General features: G+C 40.0%; 1 protein-coding gene across 1 annotated transcript in view; it reads right to left on the reverse strand.

Moving 5' to 3' along the window:
• The window catches only part of ADAMTS17 (ADAM metallopeptidase with thrombospondin type 1 motif 17), a 192240-nt gene that overhangs the window by 75352 nt on the left and 94483 nt on the right, over positions 1-22405 (reverse strand). Inside the window, exons 9-12 of the mRNA XM_056347461.1 lie at positions 20663-20803; positions 19429-19579; positions 4994-5095; positions 3143-3288 (exon numbers count right to left, since the gene is read on the reverse strand). Of these exons, the coding sequence (XP_056203436.1) occupies positions 3143-3288; positions 4994-5095; positions 19429-19579; positions 20663-20803 (540 nt within the window). The remainder of the gene's footprint in view (positions 1-3142; positions 3289-4993; positions 5096-19428; positions 19580-20662; positions 20804-22405) is intronic.

The raw sequence follows: 22405 nt of genomic DNA on the forward strand, positions 1-22405 counted from the left end.
CACAGCCTTCCTCCCACATGAACCCTGCGCTCACATAAAGACATCAGACACATGAACTTTGGTTTCAGCACCACTTCTTTGGCTACAGCAAAAGAGATGTAGCCATTGAATGTAAGTGACTGCATGTTTGTGTGTACATGCACAGGAGAAAAAAATCAAATAAAGCAAGCAGTCAGAATATCCAAAGAGTAACAGAGCGCTCTCCCAAGAGCGGGGTGTCAATCTGATGGCCATGGAACAGAAGACACAGTAGGACTGTTATTTACTGTGCTCATCAGCAGCTGTTTTGGCTTTAATCTTAAGATGTCCTTAACTTGTGAGGGACTTTCTATTACTTTGCCAATGCAGACTGGAAGCAAGCAGCTCTCACTATTGGTAATAATGGTCATTGGCAATATTAAAGTAATAGCCAAATCCATTAGAAGACAGAGACTTCCTGAGCACCCATCACTCCCAGTCAGTGGGAGCTGCAGGAACATAGTGCCATTTGGCCTGTACTCTTCTGCTTGGCCCATCAGCATCCTGACCTGTCTTCCCCTTCTAATTAAGGAGTAAAATGAACTGCATCCTCCTGATGCAGTTTCTTCCAAAATTAAAGAGTTGGATGCACTCATCAGCCACAAAGTAACAGAGCATCCTACAGACATGGGGGACGTTTCTACTCCCAGTAATCCAACAAAAAATAATATACCCAAGAAGACCTTCCCACCTCAGCTCCCCTCTGCCCAACAGCATCATACTTTATTTGGCAGTGTGGTGCCACTTTCTCCTAGACTAACTCCAGTAAAACACTCGTAAAATATACAGTGTCTGTTCAAGGGGTTCAAGAACAAGCAGATAAACAGGCATGGACAGGCAGTTAGAGAAATGGACAAGACAGCTCTGCCTGTTGGTTATGTTCTGCTCTGTTACTGTTTGGATAGGGAATGCAGAATTACTGACAGTAATCTTTAACTGACTTCTGTAATAGTATTTAAGTATTACAGGCCTCTTGGCAGGTTTAAACATGATACTGATGGTTTTCATCATGCAAGACGAAGAAAAATGACAGTCACTGCCTCTGGTCTCCCACAAATAGTTACCTAGGACTTATTCATATACCTTTCTTTCCCTGCTTCACTCCATTTTAGTGGCCTCATCCTTGTGTCCCTTCCACCTTTCCAAAGCTGAGGTCAAGAAATTTGGCATCACCTCTATCAGATTCTCTTCAAGAACCTGAAGGGAAAGACCCCTGTAATCTCGGTCCCAAGCCCTGTATAATATGGGCTCCAGCACTGTCCGGGATTTCCAACAAACAGTGTAATTCAAGCCCACCCTGACATATGTCTGAAACAGTGACTGTGTGAGACGTCCTGGTAGACAACTTCATGCCCATCTTCCACTGTATTTATGCTAAGAGAATCCATCCACTAATGGAACTGAAGCAATCAAAGCCCATTTATACTACTGTGACCCTTTTACAGGACAAGAGGGGACTGGAGAAGGTGTAGAGATCTCATTCTGATGTTCTGTTTAAGCCAGTGGTTTTCTCCTCAATCACACCGTACAACAACAATCCAAAGACTAGGTAAGAACACAAGGCAGTACAACTCAAAAGTCCTCATGTGCAAACTGGCTCACGCCACACTGCCTTGCAACCATTTGGAGGCAATGCATGCAAATACTCAGAGAAATTGCAGAGACGAAAAACCAAATCGAACAGTGAAGTAACTGATTTAAAAATACTGATAGTCCCACAGGCTCAAAAGTCAGCTGGCAGGAGTAGAGATTCCAGTTTAAAAAAAAAATCCCAAGACCAAATATATATAAAATAAAAGATAAATCCCCTAGCCAGTATTTTTGGACAGTGAATAAACCAGCTGCAGAAGTGGGCTGATGCCAGGAATTTGAAGCAAAAGAAGATCACGTGTGTATCCCCAGCCAAAAATGTATATAAGCAAGAGAATTTTAAAATCAGTGTGCAATCTTGGAGGGAGCATTTCCTGTAATTTAAAGAACAATGATGAATGGATTTAGGTTTGGTCAGCACTGTGGTTAAAAAGACTTTTTGTAGCTGACAGCAAAGAAACCAGCTCAGTCCCTTGTTCAGGAAAATGAGCTGGTAAAAATCAAGCCTGGACATTACAGAAATGCAATTGCAGTTCAGCGTTATTTAAGGAGAGGAATAAACAAAAATATCCCTTTCACATGAGTACAACTCAGCAGCAGCCAGTGTGTGCCTATCCATCATCTAGGCATGTCTTCAAAGTTACTGTATTGCTAGCCAGAATTTCAGTCCCTATTTAAAAAGAAAAGTTTCCTGTGCTTTGTCTGTGGAAAAAACCTTAAAATATGAATAGAGATGCACAACTTGGAGGGGTGCTCTCAAGACTGTAAGCATCCTCACTCATCTCAGAAGTTGTAATGCGCACAAACAGGGGTAGTCAGTTAAATGGCTACCATGGTAATCTGTTCAGGCCTCCCATAAGAAGAAAAAATTTCCAGATGTGCCTCAATTGACCTGAGGGATGAAGTATGGCACATGGGAGACAACAACACTTACATTTCTTCCTAAATTAGAAAAAAATCCAAGTCCAAGCAGAGAGCATAGGTCTATTTGTAGTCACTGCAGGAGCTAAACAGTACCCACTGCACTTTGTGTGTGCGAAAACCTTCCTTTTCATACGCAGCACATCCTGATGTACAGAATATCTCAAGGTGCTTTACCAACACAGTTACGTGACACTATGACCACTGTCAACACTCTTATCACTTCCCAAGACCAGAGCCAGCACTCCCTGCAAAACTGATCTCCAAGACATACTGGCTCAGTTTGGTCTGTAGATCCAGATCAGCCCCCCCTCATTCACTGCAGTGCTGGACAGGAAAAAACGGCATCTTTTTTTCTGCCAAACTGCACATTTTTAATTCAGTTGTATCTATGTTTGGATCATTGCAATGGGCTGCTTCCAATGGTAACCCTTCAAACCACTTCCACAGAACCTACTTCACTCCGAGTCATTCCAGGATATTGGCCTGCTCCTTGCCACTCATGAACAAGGAATCTTGTGGGCTCTGCTGCCCATTTCTTTCCTGTACTCTTGCAGTAAGGCTTGTCTAAGTGCTACATACAAAAAGAAATCAGGATGATGTAAAGACTTACGGGGGATTGTCACATTTCCGCTGTCTGAATCGCACTCCTGTGCCACATGTCCGGCTGCACATGCTCCACTGACTCCACATGCTCCAGTCTCCATCAACATGTTCAGGGATGGGAGTTTTACTGACACACTCTCCAGCACGGCACCACTGAAATGCAATTGCGTTAGCCCAGGCTGGAAAGAAGTCCTGATATTGCAAACATTCCTGCATGTGTGGACTTAAAAGGATGTCTGAGATTACAATAAGCCCATGTTTGAGTTTCTAGAGACTCAAGGCTTCAGTGAGATGGAGGTGGGAGGAGGGGAAAGAGAGGACATGAAACACAAATTTAAGTGTCACCCTCAATGAACCCCTGAAGGGATTTCTGTCATTAAAAGAAGCAATTACAGAATTGAGCCTCTTGCTTTATAAAGCAGACAACAATCTAAGTGCTAAGACTTAAAGCCACACTCTTCACAGAAACCGAGTCCAAGAAAGTACACCCCAAAGCAATGTCTTAATCAGCAGTATTCCCAGTATGTACAAAATAATTGAGGTATTTTGCACCTAACTTGGCCAAAGCCCCAAACAACCTTTGATTCTAATAGGTTGTGCTGGCTCCTGACCAGGCAGCAAACTTGGCCTATTCTCCTGCTCTGTCCAGGATATGATAAATAAGCACTGCTAAGCAGTCTCATGAAAGTATCACCAGGACTCCTGTAGTTAGACAAACATATATCTCAAAATCTTTTGTCTCCATTTCCTTGTCGTGCTTTCCAGGACTCAGCTTTTCTTGTCATTGTTTACCTTTATTTGCAAGCAAAGAAAAGATCTCTAATCTTTCATTTTAGCAATAAACTTTTTATTTTTTCTTAATTAATCTTACCTCCCCAACCATACAACATACAAAAAATACTAAAATCCAAAATCAGTAAGTGAGGGGCTGGCTGTTACCAAAGCAGTCAAGTTCCTTTGTAGCCTAATAGGTTATCAGCTGCACTGGGCTAATCAACCACATATGTTAATGAACCACATACCATTTACCACAGCCCATCTCAGAGGGTAAACGTTCACTTAAGTCAACTTCTGTTAGCACAGCAGGTCACAGCTGGGAGGCAGCAGCTGAGCCTCAGTAACTCTCACCCTTATGGTATTGAAGCCAGTTACTGGAATGGTGATTTTCACTGGAGGGAGATCCACTAATTTGAGAGTTTATTTTGTATTTCTTGTAACAGTTTTTTACATCAACCTGGATTCTGGAAACTCCATATATGCCTTAGTCATCTCAGTATATACATACAGTACAGGAAATTATACTTCAAAAATAACTGAATATAACTTAATTTGAGCTCAATGCATTTTGAGCTACTTGGAGAAACCATGAAGTTTTTAAGTAGCCTCTTTTTCTTTCCCCATCTTCCTCCACTCCCCAAATGTCAGCCTAAATGCTCTCCACACTTTCAAACTCCAATATAGCCAAGAACACTACTACCTTATCTTACACTGAAAAACATCTCACTCATGAAACACCACTGGCAGCAATGAACAGAAGTGACAGGAGTGAGCTACTACCCAACATGACTGCCAGGGTACTCAGCCTGTGCACTTAGCAGTGAAGCATGGGGGTTTCCTGCAGTGTTTGTAGAATGCCTAGACCACAAGAACTTTTCTACTGAGGTCTCCAAAGGCTACTGAAATACACGTAACATAAAATCAGAAAGACTTAACCCAATCCAGCTGTTAATTTGAGTGGTTTCTGTAACAGAATCAGTAGAAAATATGGGTTTATGGTAAATACTGAACATCTTGGAAGCATTATTTGACAGACAATGCTGGAAAAAACAAAGTGATTGCTACTGAGCATTTTGATTACCTTGTCTGCGCCGCATTCAGTGCCATCCAGAGGGGGGTCCAACTTTGTTTTACAGGATGTATCTCCTTCCACCAGGCACCAGAGCCCAGCACACATCAAATGCTGTAACCATAAAGCAAAGAGGTGCAGTTACTATTTTTGGAGATGCCAGCTGTCATTACAGGATACACTTCAAAGCTCAGGCAGTCTTCCTCAAGTGAATCCAGAGCCATCTAGTTGGTTTGGGAGCAATTATTTTTTAAGGATAGATTGGCATTAAGTGGCAGGGCTGGAAACATGAAACACATAGATGGATAAAACCCACCCAAAACAAGAAGTGCATTATTTAAACAGATTTCTTTTCACAATAATAAATCCGGTCCCTTAAAAAAGAATCATGTATGGGAGGCCAAGATGAGTGCTTCGGAACCATGCCACATGCTTAGATGTCCAAGCTGCTTAATTACTTGTATTTTTTAGAAAGATACTCAAGTAACACACAGTCAGCCCTGCTGCACCTGGTGGTAGCTGTCATCAGCTAGCAATGCCCGTTAGGAGAAGATGACCTTAAGGCAGAATGAGAAAGAGGAAAGGATTTCATGGTGTGCCATGCAGCGTAGGAGGAGCTTGGTGACCGGGAGGGGCAAAGTTAGTAAAAGTTTGGTGGTGGGAAGTAGCTGCTAGAAAGAGAGAGTCCAATGTGCTAAAGAAGGTGAAAAGTGAGGTTGGAAGGCAAGAGCAGGAAGAGGTACAGCACAACTCACTACCAGACTTGAAACACGTTCTGGCTATCGTTACTCAACATTGCTGCTCTGCTCAGCCAGTGTGTGTTGCAGGGATATTAATGCTGACCACACTTGCATGATCTGTCAGATTAATAAGTTTTCAGAATTTGAGCAAAAGAACCAGGAAAAGGGGCCTTTACATTGTTAACATTTTCCACAGCATCCACCGTGCTTTGCATTCCATGGAAGTGGATGATTTCAATACAAAGCTACAGAACCGAGTACCAAAAAAAGAAAAAGAAGAGTTACATTTCTTTCCACTATTGTTCACATTTCAATGTAATGGTAAAAAGATGAGAAGCCTGACTCTAGTGCCAGCTGGTCTTGTCAAGATTTATTGCACCTCATTAAATAGTTGAGTCAACATGCTTCAACCTTATGGTTCTTTCACAATGTAGTGTAAGAGACTGTGGGTGCATGTGTGTTTTGTGTACATGCATGTTGGTATGTCTATATAAAATAGATCTGTACAGCAGAGGGTGCAGATGAAATAAATCCCAATACCAAGAGTGATGATGTAGAACATACTGAAACAGAATAGTTATCGCAGCAGTATCTGCATCCTGTTTTATTTCCACATTTCTTTCTGGAAAGAGGATTTTGCACTATTTAAACCAAAAGAACATTCACAAAAACTAGAAGCAGACAGCAAAATCCAGCAACATCTGTATTAACCACAACACAGAAAATCATTGTCAAAAACCCAAACAACAGTAAATACACCAGGGAAGCCTAAATCAATTAATTTCCAAGACATTTCCCCCGAACTAATAGAGCATATGGGAAAATATCAGACTTCAGTAATTTTGACTAAATTACTGTGACTAATTAGTGGTTTACCCACAGCTCTGAAAGCACTTAAGCACCAATTAGCCATAAGGACATCACACAGTATTTTACAGATAGGTATACTGAGGCAGAAGAATTGACAAGCCAGAGATTTCAGAGCTTACTGAGAAATCAGTTGTTCCACACCGCAACTCCCAGATTCTCAAAACCCTGCCTTCCTCAGAGAGGATTAAAATAAAAAAGTGCATCAATTAACTGTCCACAAGTGTTACAGAAAGAACACCAGTCTAGGCAATAAACAGTTTAACCTGAAAAAGCTTTTCCCCAAAACGCCAAACTTGCTTGTCTTCCTAGTTGTAAAGCTACAGCATCCTTGCATCTGGTTTAACTCAGCAGGATCTAAAGGTGATGGGTTATTCTTTATACTAAACCTGTACACATATGAATGAATGATTTAATAGGCTTCCAAAACAGTTAAGATATGTTAAAAGCATAGAGTTATGTTAAGTTAGGTCAGAGACCTAAGTAGAAGCTATCATAGGAGGTTCTAGTCACAGTGGCAGGACGTGCTACATGTAGCTGCAGGACACAATTAAATGCAGTGCATGAACATGATAGACTGGCTAAACTGTAACAGCTTCTTTGCCATTAAAAGTAATTGTATTGGTGACCTATAAATGTTGTTACTGTTAAGCCGAGTTCAGAAATTCATTGACAATCTGGTCTCTCTCTTCTCCCCTGATGATTGTGGACAGTGATCTTGTCAAAGAACCACCAGCAATGTCTCCTTTCAAATTGTGGTTGGGGAATACTGACACGTAAAATGAAGGGAAGCTCCAGAGAGGAAGGGTGCAGATAGCAAAGCATTTCTACTTTTCCAGGCTTCAGCCCCTCTCTTACATATAACCACAAAGCTTCAGAGCAGAATGTGATGAGAAACCCTCCAGCCTGATCTCTTGAATGACCCAGATGGAAATTTTGCCCTGTGGTTCCGGAAGGAAACCCGCTGCTTCTGCTTTCTGTCAGAAAGCCATCCTGGCTGAAGATGTAACGGAATTCACTACAGCCCTAAAGAAGTTGTTCTAGACACATAGGAGCAGCATTGCTGAATATCTGTGCATTATGCAAGGCCAGTATTTTTTAAGCTTCAGCTTCAAGCCCCTGGATCATAAGCTGCATGTAAATTAGTCAGGGTTAAATTGTCCTCTTTGATGTAAAACTGGGAGGAGGAAGAGGGGGTTGGAAACAGGAAGTCATAAAAATGAAGCAGCTTTTTGTACAATTTTGGTTGCCAACCAGAATTCCTCCATAGCCCACAAGAACATGGAAGGTGATGAAGCCAGCTAACAGGCCCAGGTATGACGCATGGCCTGGGGAAGCAATGGACACAGATAACCTCAAACAGGTGTGTCTGCACCAGCAGAACTACAGAACTGAGCCCAGCCCATGGGTACAGTGGGTGCAAATATTCACATACATGTGTGTATGTGTGTATATATATGTATATGTTTGCATATATGTATGTATACACACACACACGTGCACACACATATATTTATAGGAAGATAAATAAAGAAAAAAACTCCTTTAGCAACACCAACCTTTCTGAAATTTCCCATCTTTGCAGTATGGAAAACATAGGATTTTTATAGTATCCCTGTGTTTGATTCAGAATACTAAATGCAAAGCATATTTCAGGAAACAGTTACAGAAAAATCTGGTAACTGCGCTTCAGAACTCTGTGTTCTAGTGCCATACCACTACAAAGCTGAAACACTCGTTAGTGCAGTCCCCTGTATTTAATACAGCATTCAGATACCCCAGCAAAGATTAAACCATCATCTTTGGTATTGTATGTTCCCAAGATGTTTTATCATGTTAATAGCTCATTTCAAAAGAGATCATATATCCTCCTCAGCTACAATAGAAACCCAAACAAAAAACCCCATTAAACAGTCCTATAGCTAACCAGTCACAGTGAGTGACTTTTTAATAGTTAAACAGCCAGCTTTGTGGGGAAATAACAAAGTGAGAAATGGCAGGACTTGAAAGGAAGTTGCTTGTATCTGAGTGGCAGTTCAGAGCTTACTCTGACACAGAAGAAGCCATCAAAAGAGCTGTGTTACTGCTAATTGTAAACTCAGCAACCAGCTTTTAGACAGCAGGTCTCTGCCTGCAAAATCTTCCCTTCAGCCTTCAAAAAGTAACAGTTAGGATTCTCCGATGATAGATATTTTTCACTAGGAAAATATTGATTTGTTGAAACTGTCTGTGGGGAAAGGTCATCTTTGGATCAGCTCGCAGTCTGAGATATTTCCAAGGGCAAAGCAAAATTACAAAAATTGAGATGTTTTGAAAAGTAATACTTCAATTAAAAAATAATTTTCCTTTTTTTTTTAAATTGAAATGCTTGTTCAACTGAACCCTTAAAGAATTTATACAGAGAGAAAATAAAGTCAAAAATCAAAATAAAAATGGAATTTTTATAAAGGTGCACATTTTAGATTCCAAATAACTCCTGGAAGATAGGAAAAGCTGTCTGCACAGTTGTTAGAAACCTGTCCTGAGAGAGGTCGCAGCCCGGAAACTCCCAGGCTAGGAGATATCTGCTCAGCAGGTGAACGATGCTTCCGATTACAGGCATTATAATGGCATCTATCTGAGAAAGAGGCCTTACTGTGCCAGGTGTTTTCTCTTCCTCAGAGAACTTGCAATCTAAACAGACTCCTGGGAGCTTGGAGATAAAGGAAGCTTTATTGCTCTGTTATAGGTGGGAAGATGAGAAACAGAAAGGGATTAAGTGTATTGCTGAAAGCCTGCTGGGACACAAGTGAAAACGCTGCTCCGAGCTCTGCAGTCCTCTGCTCAGTGTCACAGCCCAGGCTCACACTGCCTGCCCTAGTTAAACTTCAGGGTAAACCCAGAAACAACTCCTGGGATACTCCCAGGGACACGTCTGGCTATGGGCCTTCCCACCTTTCACAGCTTTTCATACTTTTTCACAAGACATACTGTTTCTGAAGACAGTGTTTACCTTACTTGTAACTCCATCCCCCACGTGTGCCAGCACAGACTCACAGCGTGTGAAGCACTATGAGCACTCACACGCAGCTCTAGGGAAGTCATCTATTTTAGTTTCTTTAACTCAGTGCTGCAGCTGGAAATGAGGAGAAGCCAGAATTAATTCAGCCAGCTCTTTGCCCACAGGCAGTAAGTCTAGAGACTGCTAGTTTCTGGGTTAGCTATTGCATCACCACCGTTACTGAAATCAGCATGACTCTGCCCAGTGACCTCATATGGTCTCAGTGAGAAGGGCTCGCAATACCCCCCTGACTCAGAGCCTCATATTATTACCTACAAGGGGGAGCTTCCAAATCTCCAAAGCATAAAGGAAATCCAATTAATAAAGATGTCCTTCCCACTAGTGAACTACTCTACAGAAGCTAGTTCATTCCCTACACATTCACTCCCTCACCTTGGATTCATTCGAAAAAAGAAACACCACTTATTTTTCTTGAGAATGAACTTCTTCCTGCTGCCTATTGCCCACTGCAAAGAGTAACCTCTTATTTCTAGCAGCAGAATTAAATCACCATGAAACCAGTTTTTCTGTCAAAATGAGGCGATTATGAAGGACTTAGAAAGAGTAAATATCCTTAAGGAAGAGGAGCAAGAGACCACATAACACACAGGCATGCTTATAAATATGCTGGCTTTCAATGAAGTATCAGATCTCTCTTATTTTGCCAAGGTTATGGCTTGGCATATAGCTAACTGTGAGAGAAAACACGCGTATAAACAGAATCCTAATTAACACCTATTAAGTACAATAAACACACAATTTACACTCATTTTCCTGTTCAAAATACTATGTATGTGTTCTTGAAGGCTCACAGCATGCTTCCGAGGAGGAATCCTTTACACAACAAGGTGAGAAAAAGAATGTCCCCAATTTCTACACTGCCGCTGTCTTTAATTCTGGGTGCATAAACAACTGACAATCTACAATGCATCACAAAGGAGGCAAACACTGTTGTTTGCCACTGCTATTGACGGAGCTTCTTGCTGTTGAAAACTAAATGAAAAGTGCCCAAAATCATAATCCTGTAAAACTGGAAGGCACTGCTGAGAAGGAGGCATATGCTGCCCCAGACAAGATAACTGTGAAGCTGGATATCAATGGCCAGATGCTGACCTTTCTCTAGAGCTGATACTCCAAAGAACAAGTGGCAGGTCCAATAGTAGAGGTATCTGTCTATCTGTCCAATGACAGACCAAAAAGTCTTCCAAAAAGTCAAGGGAAGGCTTGAGAAAGAATCACCAGGACTACCCTAGAATATTTGGGCAATGGTTCATATTCACTAATGTCGCATTTTAACAGAACTGGGCAACAGTCCTACAAATTCATATTGTGCAATTTTATTCATTTATGACAGAGAAGAATAGATCTCTTTACTGTTTGACAGAAAGTATCGCAGCCTGTATTATAAAAAAGTAACCATATATCTTCTTAGATGCAACTAGAAAAGGTTTCTTAAAAAATGTTTCCCTACTTTCACTACTTGGTGATCAACTTGTTTTTTCAGAACATACAGAAACACGTATGTATTATGTTTTTTAGATGAACAGGACCAATAACCTCCCTGCCTGGAGCCAACAAACAAATCTAGAGTTTATTCCCCTTTATATTAGTTTTTTCATCAATGTAATGGCATTAACTCAATGAATGACCTCTTCATCAATACTTGTGTGATTAGAAAGTCACCAGCATCAGATACAAGTGTATAAAACCAAAAAGATTGTTTTAACTTTGCGGAAATGGCCCCTGACACTTAAATAACTCTTAGGGAAATGGTCCTTGAGAGTTAGCTGCTTTCCAGTGCTACTCTTTTCCTAGTAGAACAGTACAAAAAATTCAGTATAGTCATTTCCGAGATTTGTTAATGTTCTGTATCAGAGAAAACAAAACAAACTGAACCCAGCAAACATAAAGTGTGTCACACTGGGTTTGGTTCTCTGAGCTAGGTGGCTTGACATGCATTACTCCAGCTACCAGCACATGGATCCCATATGAAACATACCCTTATATATATGGAGTGATATCAAGAGCTTTTCTAATCCACAATTAAAACATAAGAATTTTTCCTCTTCATCTTTCAGGGAGAAAGACAAAATATGTCAGCTTCCAAAACAGTAACTTACCATGACACACTGCTTGCCACAGATGGATTTGGATGTCTAAGGTCTGAATAAAATTAACTGGTTACAATCTTCAGTCAAACAGCCTTTCTAACAGCAGATGAAAGCCAAAGGATTAGAAAAATCCAGAGCTCTCATGTTTTGACAATGTCAGCAAAAGCAAAACCAGGCTATTCAAGAGCTGCCCAAAACGCACTTACAGACAGGAAGATGAGCCCTGACCTCTCTAGAGCAGATGCTGCAGGGATCTTTTGCCAAGTGTGCCAAGTCTCCTAGTAAAACTGCTCCTAGGGCTCTATGAAAGGCTCTGTGGGATAGATGGTAGGCGACAGAGAAATGTAAAAATTCTTCTTCTGAGAGGGGTTTGGCTTACTGCAAGCTCTTCACCCTTTCCTGTGAGAAAGTTAAACTGGAATGAATTACTTTTATACTGGAAACGTGCAATGGAGTATCTGGAGATTATTCCAATCCGGGGAAGATATAAGAAACCAGTATTTTGAGAAGTGAAGAGTTGTTTGGGATGCCTGACTTGGAAATACTTCAAGGAGGGCAACCTTTCAAAGCTGGTAGAAGCTCAGGGCTTCTGGAAAACTATGCAGCTTTCCTGAGACTCAAAACCAGATGCTAAAAACCAGACACATTCAAACCTATTACTTCATTTGAAAATGTAGGGCATGATTGAACCTCCTGAACAAGCATCAGGATGAAATAAAAGCTGAGAAAAGCAGCAATGACATGGACACTGCACAGAAATGCAAATGTGAAGGGCCAGTAATGAAGCTGGGCACACGGAGTTCAAAAAACAAGAATGGATCCAGCCAGACAAGCAGTGGAAGACTCCAATACTGCCAGAGAAGACACAAGCGAGTAGAAAACAAAAGAAACACTTCTAATTTAATTGTACATTGGGAAGCAAACAATGAAACGGAAAAACATCGTCTCTAGTTCTAGCAGTTTCTGCTAGAGTGCTCTCAATACAAACTAAATGCCTTCTCCACTATCTTAAATATTTCTTTGCAAAGCACTAGTTCTATTTCATTTTTTCACATATCTGGAATTAAAGTAATAGTCAAAAGAAAGAGATTGGCAAGACAGCATTAATGAGACCACAAACTAACTTTATGACAAAGCAGCCTATGCTAAATACTAATCTTTTCAGTTTCTTCAAACCTGGAGGAAGAAAGAGACATGTGGTACAAGGCACTGGAACAGAGTTACACCTTTGAATTGAACGTTAGAAATTTTGTACTTGGACTTATTACCAATTTGTACCTCAGAACGCTTAAAAGAGCTGTAGCTAATCAACTATGTCACAACCACGGCAGTTACATTAGCATCGTACTGTACGTGCCATGTGTTATATGGTTCTGCTCGGTGGTTCATACTAAACGTATCCCACCAAGAGAAGGTCTATGACTTCACAGTATCATGGTGTAATCTAGCTCAGGAGAAGATATCTGTCCACGATGTAGGTAGGGCAAGAGCTTCAGGCTAGTTTCATAATCAACCTGATCACTCCTATCTGATGTGTCTGCAACTCAGAGCCTAAAATTCTGACCTTGCACTTCCATCTCATATTGTCTTCACTGAGAGTAATGCTCACTCAGTAACTCCCAGTGAACAACTCAAGCCTTAACACCTGATTGTAGGATATGAAAAGTATTGATTTTTTTTTTTAAACACAGGCAGTGTTGTTCATTAAAAATATATATATATATATATAAATAAGGGGAAATAAAAGCCTGAAATCACGGATAATGTTTCTTGGCCATGGGAAGAAAGAAGAAAGGGACAGTAAAATAAATAGAGATATGTACACACACTGTTCAGATGTGGTTGTGAAGATTATGGGAGTTTTCTCTTGAAGTGTTTTGCAGATGGGAAGTTCCCAGAAGGCCAACGGGAGAGGTCTGAATGCCCTTCAAACTTGTTATACACTATTTTCAGGCTGATACTCAATTGTATTTTGGCTAATTTCGTTAGTACAGACTTCAGCTGTAGATGCCACATCACAAGGCTACACTAATTCTTTCTCCCTCCCCTTGTGTCTTAATAAGAAACGTAGAATTGCCAAGCTCAAGTGCTTGATTCTTAATAGGCACTCTGTATTATTTTTAAGAGTTTATTATTTTTATATTCTTAAATTTCCACACTGTATTTTTATAATTTTATTTTGGTTCCCCTCTCTCTCTTTTTATTTTTCTTTAAACCACTGCACCAGAATGTGTTTTGACCATCTTCCAAACTGAAACACGTACAAAAATTTCTGAAGCATTCCAATAATTGTAAACTGGGCTGTGCTGCCCAGGCAGGAACTCTGCTTCTCTCTCATTCTTTCTCTCCCTTAAACAAAAAGTATTTCCACTGAAAATAAAGAGAAAAAGGTCTTTTTGCAACATACAGAAGCAGTGAAATAGGACACTTCAGTTTCATATGAAACAGGCAACATGAAATTAGTCTGAATCTTAACAACCTACATTAGGAAAACTATAAAATATAGCATGGCAATTAAGTAAATTGTTACCTTTACTTCTAAAAAAGAAAATCTTCTCATTTTATTTTAGAATTGCCAGGCTTCTACCCTGCAAGCCTCAAGAAAACCAGACCCATCCTCTTCCAGATTATTATTATCATTATGATGATGATTATTATTATAATATTTACATAAAAGCTAAAGTATATAAGGGAAAATTATGTAGACAAAGTCCCTGGTTGTATGGAAAATGACAATGCAACCTATTATTTCCAGGATAAACCACCTCACAATCTAATTAACATGTTCTTGTAAATATTCTATACATAACTAAATAATAGGGCTTACTATTATTGTCTGGATCTTGCAAATGACACTGCAAAGAAAAAACAGAGATCCATTGATTCCCATGCACAGAGTCCAAGAGTCCACTCTATCAGTGTCTTTGCAAGATCAAGACCACAGAGAGACCCACAGCTGCTTAATTATATTCACCACCATACCATCAAATATGAAAACCGAAGGGATGCACAAAATCCATTTGATTATTACAATTGTTGCTCTCCCTTTGCTTTTCGTTCCTCTCCTTTTCCATTTCAGCCCAGAAATAGAGCCAGTTTCCCTTGGCTTACAATCAGCTTTGCCCTCTTGTTCTGTGCTTCTGCTCTGTAGCTTGTCGATCCCAGGAGATACCGATATTTGTTAAAAAACAACCTGAACTTAAGAAGAAAACAGTAGAGCCAATTCTAGCTGTTTTAATTTTTCTAAAACCAGTGTCATGTCAAAATACACATTGTTAGTTAGATCTGAGTTGACAGTGACCCTATTTCAGAAAAAATCTCTTTGTAGCAAGATGCTAATCTCTTTCCACGTGCCATTTTAGCCTAAGCACAGCTTTGACTCAATATAATTCTGAAAGATAATGGTTATGTAAAAACCCACAAAAATGTGTTAATAATAAATAAGCCAAAAGGCATGGAAAACAAAAAGCCAAACACTGGATACAAGCAACAGAATTCACATTTTTTCCATAAAGATAATTTCAGTGCAAAAGCCTCTGTTCATAGGCATGCCAGTCTGTAAAATAAACCCAGGGTTGTGATTAAACAAACCACTTCTTTTCACGTGAAGTTATGAACAATGCAATTTTACGTATTTCTGGTGGAGAAACACAATATCTGCTCTGTGAGATACTCAGCGTAAAATGTGCTATTCCTCTTACTGACTTTACTGCTAAATAAAGGGGACAGCAAAGAGTTAAAGTCTGCTCTCTGCAGAAGCCTTTGTTGCTTGAGTAGAGTGAAGCTTTTTGCGTCCTCTTGCATAGGGGTCAAACGAATCCACAATACTTGATTCATAGTGCAGCGTGGATCTGAAGAACAGAGGTCAGACAAGTTGAATTTCCTGCAATTTGCACAACCTAGCCTGTTAACCCTGGGCTCATACCAATATTTAGCAACCCAAATCCCAAAAGATCTCTGTGTTGGGGGTACACTGATAATGCACTGTACCGTGTCAAAGATGCATTGCTGTTTAGTTTTTTCTGCAATTCGTATCATGATTTTGCTGAGCTTGAGGATGACACAGTCATCAATTCAATTTCTGTTATTTCTCCCTTAAAATAAAGATCACTGTGCACACTCTTAGGTGGGCCAGAAGCTCTTCTAGCACTGCAAGGGACATGACTGTATAGCCTTCCACCTAAAACCAGCATGTCTGGTATAGCAGAAGCACATTTGTATGTCCTACTAGATAAGCATTCTTACTGATCAGACATTTGCAATGGGAAAGATTAACAGAAAGCACCATGTGAAAGCACTTTTCATCCCTTTGCATATGACCAGAGAAAACTACTTAACTTAGATGTGAAGGGTGAACTACTGAAGGTTCTCGAGATATTAATTATCACAAGGACATCACCTCACTTGAGAACTGCCCAGCTTCTATTTTCTTATTCCGTTCCTCAGACCAAAACTAATTCTTCCACAGAGCCATGAAAACATTTACTTTCCTGGTGATGAGCAAGGATTCACCCATCTAATACTCAGGTTAAAGTTAGTCCAAAACCAGCCACCTGGATGTATCTCAAATCAATAAAAGTATAAGCAGAGCATGCACCAGAATGGATTTGCATTCCCTCAAGGGGCTGGCTGGTAATCTTGCCAGTTATTATTCATACAGTATCATAATAGAAACAGTGCTTTTCAAATAAATGGAAATTGATTGTTCCCTGCCTAACAAGCCTCCAGCCTAAAAGCACGATTCCACAGCTCCTTGAACGGGTGACATGCACTAGTAAATCTTACCTAACGTTGATGTTACAGAACCAGATCCTAAATTATACACCTTGGAGGTCATAGATTATAACAACAGACTATTATTAAGCTGGTTATCATATACTCATGCTGTTAACTAGTTCATTTTTTAAATTTTAGTATAGGAAAATGTAAACACAGTGTCCAAGCAAATTAAAAACTAACATCAAGATGTACAGTATATGTAAAACTGAGCCTACCTCACAGGTTTTCATTTTTATTCTACAAATCTGGGGAAGAGATGCAGGATACCTGGTTTGGCAAAGCTGTAATTCTGGGAGTTGCTACCTTGTACTAGGACAACTGAGTTATCATTAAAAAAAAACACGAAAAAAATTTGGAGATGCAATCTGAAATATCTAGATAAAGTTGAATATTCATGGACTAGATATCTAGTTGGAGCAGTGTCTGAGGTCCGGACACTGCCAAGCATTTAGGTACCTGATTTCTCTGTGAAGGCAAAGATTACATTCCTCTAAAAATTTGGGCTTTGATTCCTTTAAGGGAAAGAGCTTACTGCACAGAAAGTTTCTGCAGTTTCTCAAAAATTTTGAAATTTTGGATTCATCTAATCTCTGAAATTTGCTCTACAACTGAATTGCATGGCATTTTTAAATATAGTTCATCTAGTTTGCCTGATATAATTATGGAGCTCAACTATCTCCAGTGAAATGTTATAATGTAACTCTTTTATTCAATAAGAAAATAGACAGTAGACGCATGTAATCATAAAAAGATCGAGCAGGCTCATTTCCTGAAGTTTATTTCCTTTTTGTAACAAATATTTACTGTCAAATGTTTATTACTTTTACATTTGAATTTTTTTAATACTTTATTGAATTAAAAATACCACATTACTATTGGCTAAAAGAGGAGACAGCTGTATTTGCCAATAATTTCTACAGCTAATGCCAATGACTAGTGCCAATTTTTTTTTGTTCATATTTTTGTAGACAGCTTTGAGACTTACAATACAAGCATTCTGCAGCAGAGGCATGAGAAACACAAAGGTGAAAAAAACACAAACTTCGAAGGTTTAAAAATTAAAGCTGATCATTTCCTTTAAAGAATTTAATTTCATTGCCTTCAAATGCCACTTCACAGTAGCATAACAGGATGTAAATATTTACTTAAATTAATGGTGTGCGACATAATTGACCCAAAGCTTCACAGTGTGAACGCTAACTTTTGACACATATCTGTAACAGAAAAATAGTTCTAAGTAAGTAATTGCAAATTGCTTTTAATCTGCTGAAGTTCTACAAGGCTTTTCATTAGAAAGTACTAAAGTCCTCACAAAATACGCTCTTCTTTGGGAGATGCTGAAGCAGTGATGGAGGAAAAGAGCACAGTTTTCACTGTGTTCTAAAGATGTCAAATAATAAGACTGGTGAAAAATCTTGGGAGACAAAAACACCTGCTCTCTGTATCTTACAGAGAAGAACAGTGCCTGTTGGCTTACTATTCTGGCAAGCAACTTGTCCCTGAAGCGATTCCAGACTGGACATGCAATTTCTGCATGAGAAATGCTGACCACCTACCACTAGGCTGACATTCTCATTAGGCACCGGACTATCCAGAATGTTTTTTATCACAACAAGGGAAATAGCAAATATCTATTCCAACAGCAGTCAAGCTGGGTGACACCCACACAAGTGGAAGAACTTGAATCATCCTGGGTAGATCTGGGGTTTTCTTTACAGACCTATATTCTAATACTTTGCTTCCAGTACAGTAGTCCTGGTGGTCTGCATTTTCTTGATGGAGCTGGAAAATACAGCCTACCCAGATTCTTTTCTTTTTGTTTTACATTAGCTAGTTTCCAAATCCAAAATAAATAAAACAGCAAATGTGAAACTAAGAGCATGTTCCCAGGACTTGCATGTGTTCAACAGTTTTATTAATTTGGCACTTAGAAACCTCAGTTATCATTGATTATTATTTTCTTTGTTAACACCGATTTAAGATTCCAAGATTGTTCAGAATGGGAACAAGTGACAATAAAAACACAAAGAGCTAGTTAATGACAGCAAGAAACCTGGCTGCTCCATGCCTGTCTATATAGGACAGAATGCTGCCAGCTGGTGCTGGTGACAGGACACAGTGCTTCATGACTTTCTTCTGGATATCTCCAAGGCCACACTAGAAGTAAGCATTTCTCCAGTCCCTATCTAAAGCGGGATGCAGGAAAGCTCTGGTCAGGATGAAGACATCTAATTATGAGCAAGACCTTAGGAAAAGTGTAGCTGTCTAAATTCCAGAGGACAGGTCAGCCAGCCTCATCTCAAATATGACCTACTTCTAGAGACACCAAAAATCAATGTTTTCACTTTGCCAACCAACCATGTGGCATAGGCCATTTTGCAGCCAAATCCTGACTATACATCATGTTGCTTAGCAAACACACAGTAAGTGGCCTAACTCTGCACAAATCTCTAAATTGGCTTCATCAAACAAGAAGTCATTAATATTTCCTTGGCAGAGTCAGCTCCTAAGAACACTGTAGCAGTCTGAAGGTGATGTCTACTGAAAGATCCAGACAGTCATCTAAGCTGACTGTGGAAGTAGGCAAGCACTCTTGTGAGAAGACTTTCACCTCAGCTGAACTTCCAGCAAAACAATCTCTACTGAGTACTTCAGCAAAACAGTGTCAAAAGGCAACAAAGTACCAACAAAAGTTTTTCTGGGCCTGTTCTAGGAGATTAACAAGACTCAGTGCAGGGGAAGGAGGACGACTGCATAAGAATGTGCTGTTGACACGAAGGTCAATGGGAGTTTGACTACTGATTTTATATCAGCTGTCCCATTAGGTACAGAGTCCTTTTCTTCCCCAGTGCCTAACAGCTTTATTTTCACTTCCCACCTTGGTTCCAGGTCCACCCCACAACCTCTTACCTCCATATTCTTACAGAATGTAGCATTGGTCCCAAAAAGTATCTGGCACTGTTCATCGGCACTGTAGTGCATTCCAGGTAGCTTGTGAGGGAGCCGCACCGCGTATTGGCTTCGCGGGTCTGTTACCAGCAAACAGGTGCTGACCTTGGACCTGGGGAGTATAAGAATTAAATATGCCTTTAAGGGAAAGCGCCTTTGACCTGGAGTGTTACATCACTGCTGTAGAGAAGCTGTTGTCCTCTCTTTAACAGGGAATCTGATGACCTCATGTGAAACAGCCTTCTACCATGTCTCACCTGAATCCCCTTAGCTGAATTTTAAGCCCTTGACTTCTTTTCTTATCCATCACAGACATAAAGGAAAGATACTTCCCTTTACCTTCACAACACTCTTTTATGAATCGGAATATCAATTTGTCATCTCTCCTCTATCAGGGACCAGAGTGAGTTCAGAGGCAACTTCTTTTTCAACTTCATGCCTTTAATGTAACAGTAGATATCCTGTTTTCTTTCAGTATTTTCCTTTCTCTCCCACCTCTAATCCCCAGAGTGGGCAATTTTCCATGCTGAATCCACTTCTAGCAACAAAAGCACTGGCCACTGTGTCAGACACTTTGTCACAGAGCTGCACTGTAGGTTTAAGACCACAATTACTGAGTTCAGACAATTCAGTGCTTGCTGTAGTACATGAAAGTTAACAAGCAGCAGGACAGAAATCCTTCCTGAACTGCTGAATGTGATGAACTGAAATACGGATGCAGTGGGAAAGAAGTTTATAGTAAAGTGTTTAAGACCAATACTAACTGAGGAGTTAGAAAACACACCAGAATCACCTCCAGGTAAAGTAAAGTTGCCACAAAATAAAAGCTATTTATTAACAAGAATGACAGTAAAAGCCACAGCACAAAGCTGGCAGCATCCTTCAGCACAGATTTTTTCAGGCCATCTGCACATAGATTTCTGTCATTGCAAACATGAAGGGTATTTTTTGTAAAATGAAGGTGATCTGGGATTGTTTTTAAGAAGCTATCAGTACATTGACAGCTGCACATAATTCTTCTGCCTCTCTGCAAACCTGTTCCAAAGTGGCTCCTGTAATGGAGACAGATTCAAAGTTTCACACGCTAATGACACATGCACACACTTTTTTAAGGAAAATTATTTAGACTTTCACTTTCATACAACACATTGGATTCTTGCCTGATAGGATTTTTGATAATCAGTACAATCCTTACTTTAGGAAGTTTTCAAGGTCATCGCGGCTGCATGAAGACCAGGAAAGGTCACTTGGGTTCCTGCCCTTCACCCATTCTCCAGACATAATATGAGACCTCCCTGCACAGGGTTGATGATCATCATCATGGCTCATTCCCATGCTGTTTGATTAAAACAAAACAAGACAAAAAAAGCTATCAAGTTATGATGTGGGTTTCTCATTTCCCATTGGACTTAGTAATGACACCCTTAGCAATTAAAAAGACAAAACCAGGCTGTACATATAACACAGAATCATTCACTTACTGTTCCGGGCAGTTTATTTTCAGGAACAAAATATAGGTTCCTTTCATTTATCCCACTGACTTAATTTCACAAATGTTTTAGCATTTGTGTTTGAAACATTTAAATGTGCTTCTTATGGAAGCTTTCCTACCAGGAAATATAACTATTAAAGGGTTCATGAGAAGTGAACCTGGAGAAGTGATGTAGCACAGCCGAAGGATATCTGCTAGAATATGAAAGCTAATATTTATTGAAAATTTTGTACTGCTTTCCCAAATATGGTTATTTATATAAGGATATGGTCCTTATAATCATACTGAGAGAACAGTCACCAAATTGATAACAGAGATGGGCCGATTTTGTTGTGTCAGTGTGAATTTGGAACAACTCTACTGCTAGGAAAAACATTTCTCAAAATTTGTTGTATTGTACAATCTCTCTCTTATCTTAACTTTGAAGCTGATCCTACTCTCAGCAGTGGGTTGGATCAGGTGACCTCCGGTGGCCCTTCCAACCTAGACTAGTCTATGGCTCTGTAACAGCAATGCTGAGATAGGAGCCTGAGGCAGAATCAAGCCCTCATTTCTGCAAGCACTGTCCAAACAAGCACTGAGACTGTCCCATGCCACTCTCAGCAAGAACAGAATGTGACCTGCTCAGCAAAAAAACCCATCTAAACAAACAGCAGGTTGTGTAGTATAAACATACATGGAGGAATTCAAACACATTCAGTGAGGATTTCAAAAAACGTTCAGAAATAGAAAAGTATTACTTTAACCTCCATTCAACTTCCCACTCAGGACCTTCCTATCATTAGTGGAGTCTGCCATCGGGCTGCTACAGTAAATCACTATTCAGGATAAAACTCTGTTGCCACTATATGAAGGCAAGACTCCTCTGCTGGAGGTAAACCCTTGTGAACACCCTTCATGGTGGCAAAGAAGGGATAAATCATGTGACCAGGTTCACCTGCTACATCAGTGAAAAGTCAGAAGACCTTGACTGGCAGTCGTACACATGGCCCCACCATACCATGCTGCCTGGCAGCAAAAGTGAGTTAAGGGTTTTCCATCCTACGTTGAAATTATCATTAAAACCATATTTAAAAATCATATGGAATAATAACATTTTGAAACATTAACATTCTTTCAATTCCAACATGAAAACGGAAAATGGCTTTCAGACAAAAGGTGCCTGGTATGGCCAGTGTCGCTTTCTAGCAAAATATCAGTCACCAGTTTTGGAGCTGAAAGCACAGATTAATAGGAATTAACTAGGTCTCCAGCTGGCTGGACTAAGCAAGCCAGGAGCAGTCCCTTTAAATATGGTGTTGGACTCTTTAATCCATGCTGTTTCTCTACAAATAAGAGGCTCCTGTTTGCTTTCTGACTATGCTCTTGGCTTCTCTCCTGTTTCGGGACTCAACTGTTCAAAACCTAAACACGACATACATTTCTAGTTGCAATGAACCAAAACCA

This window comes from Falco biarmicus, chromosome 7 (genome assembly GCF_023638135.1).
Source record: "Falco biarmicus isolate bFalBia1 chromosome 7, bFalBia1.pri, whole genome shotgun sequence".
Taxonomy (NCBI): Eukaryota; Metazoa; Chordata; class Aves; order Falconiformes; family Falconidae; genus Falco; species Falco biarmicus.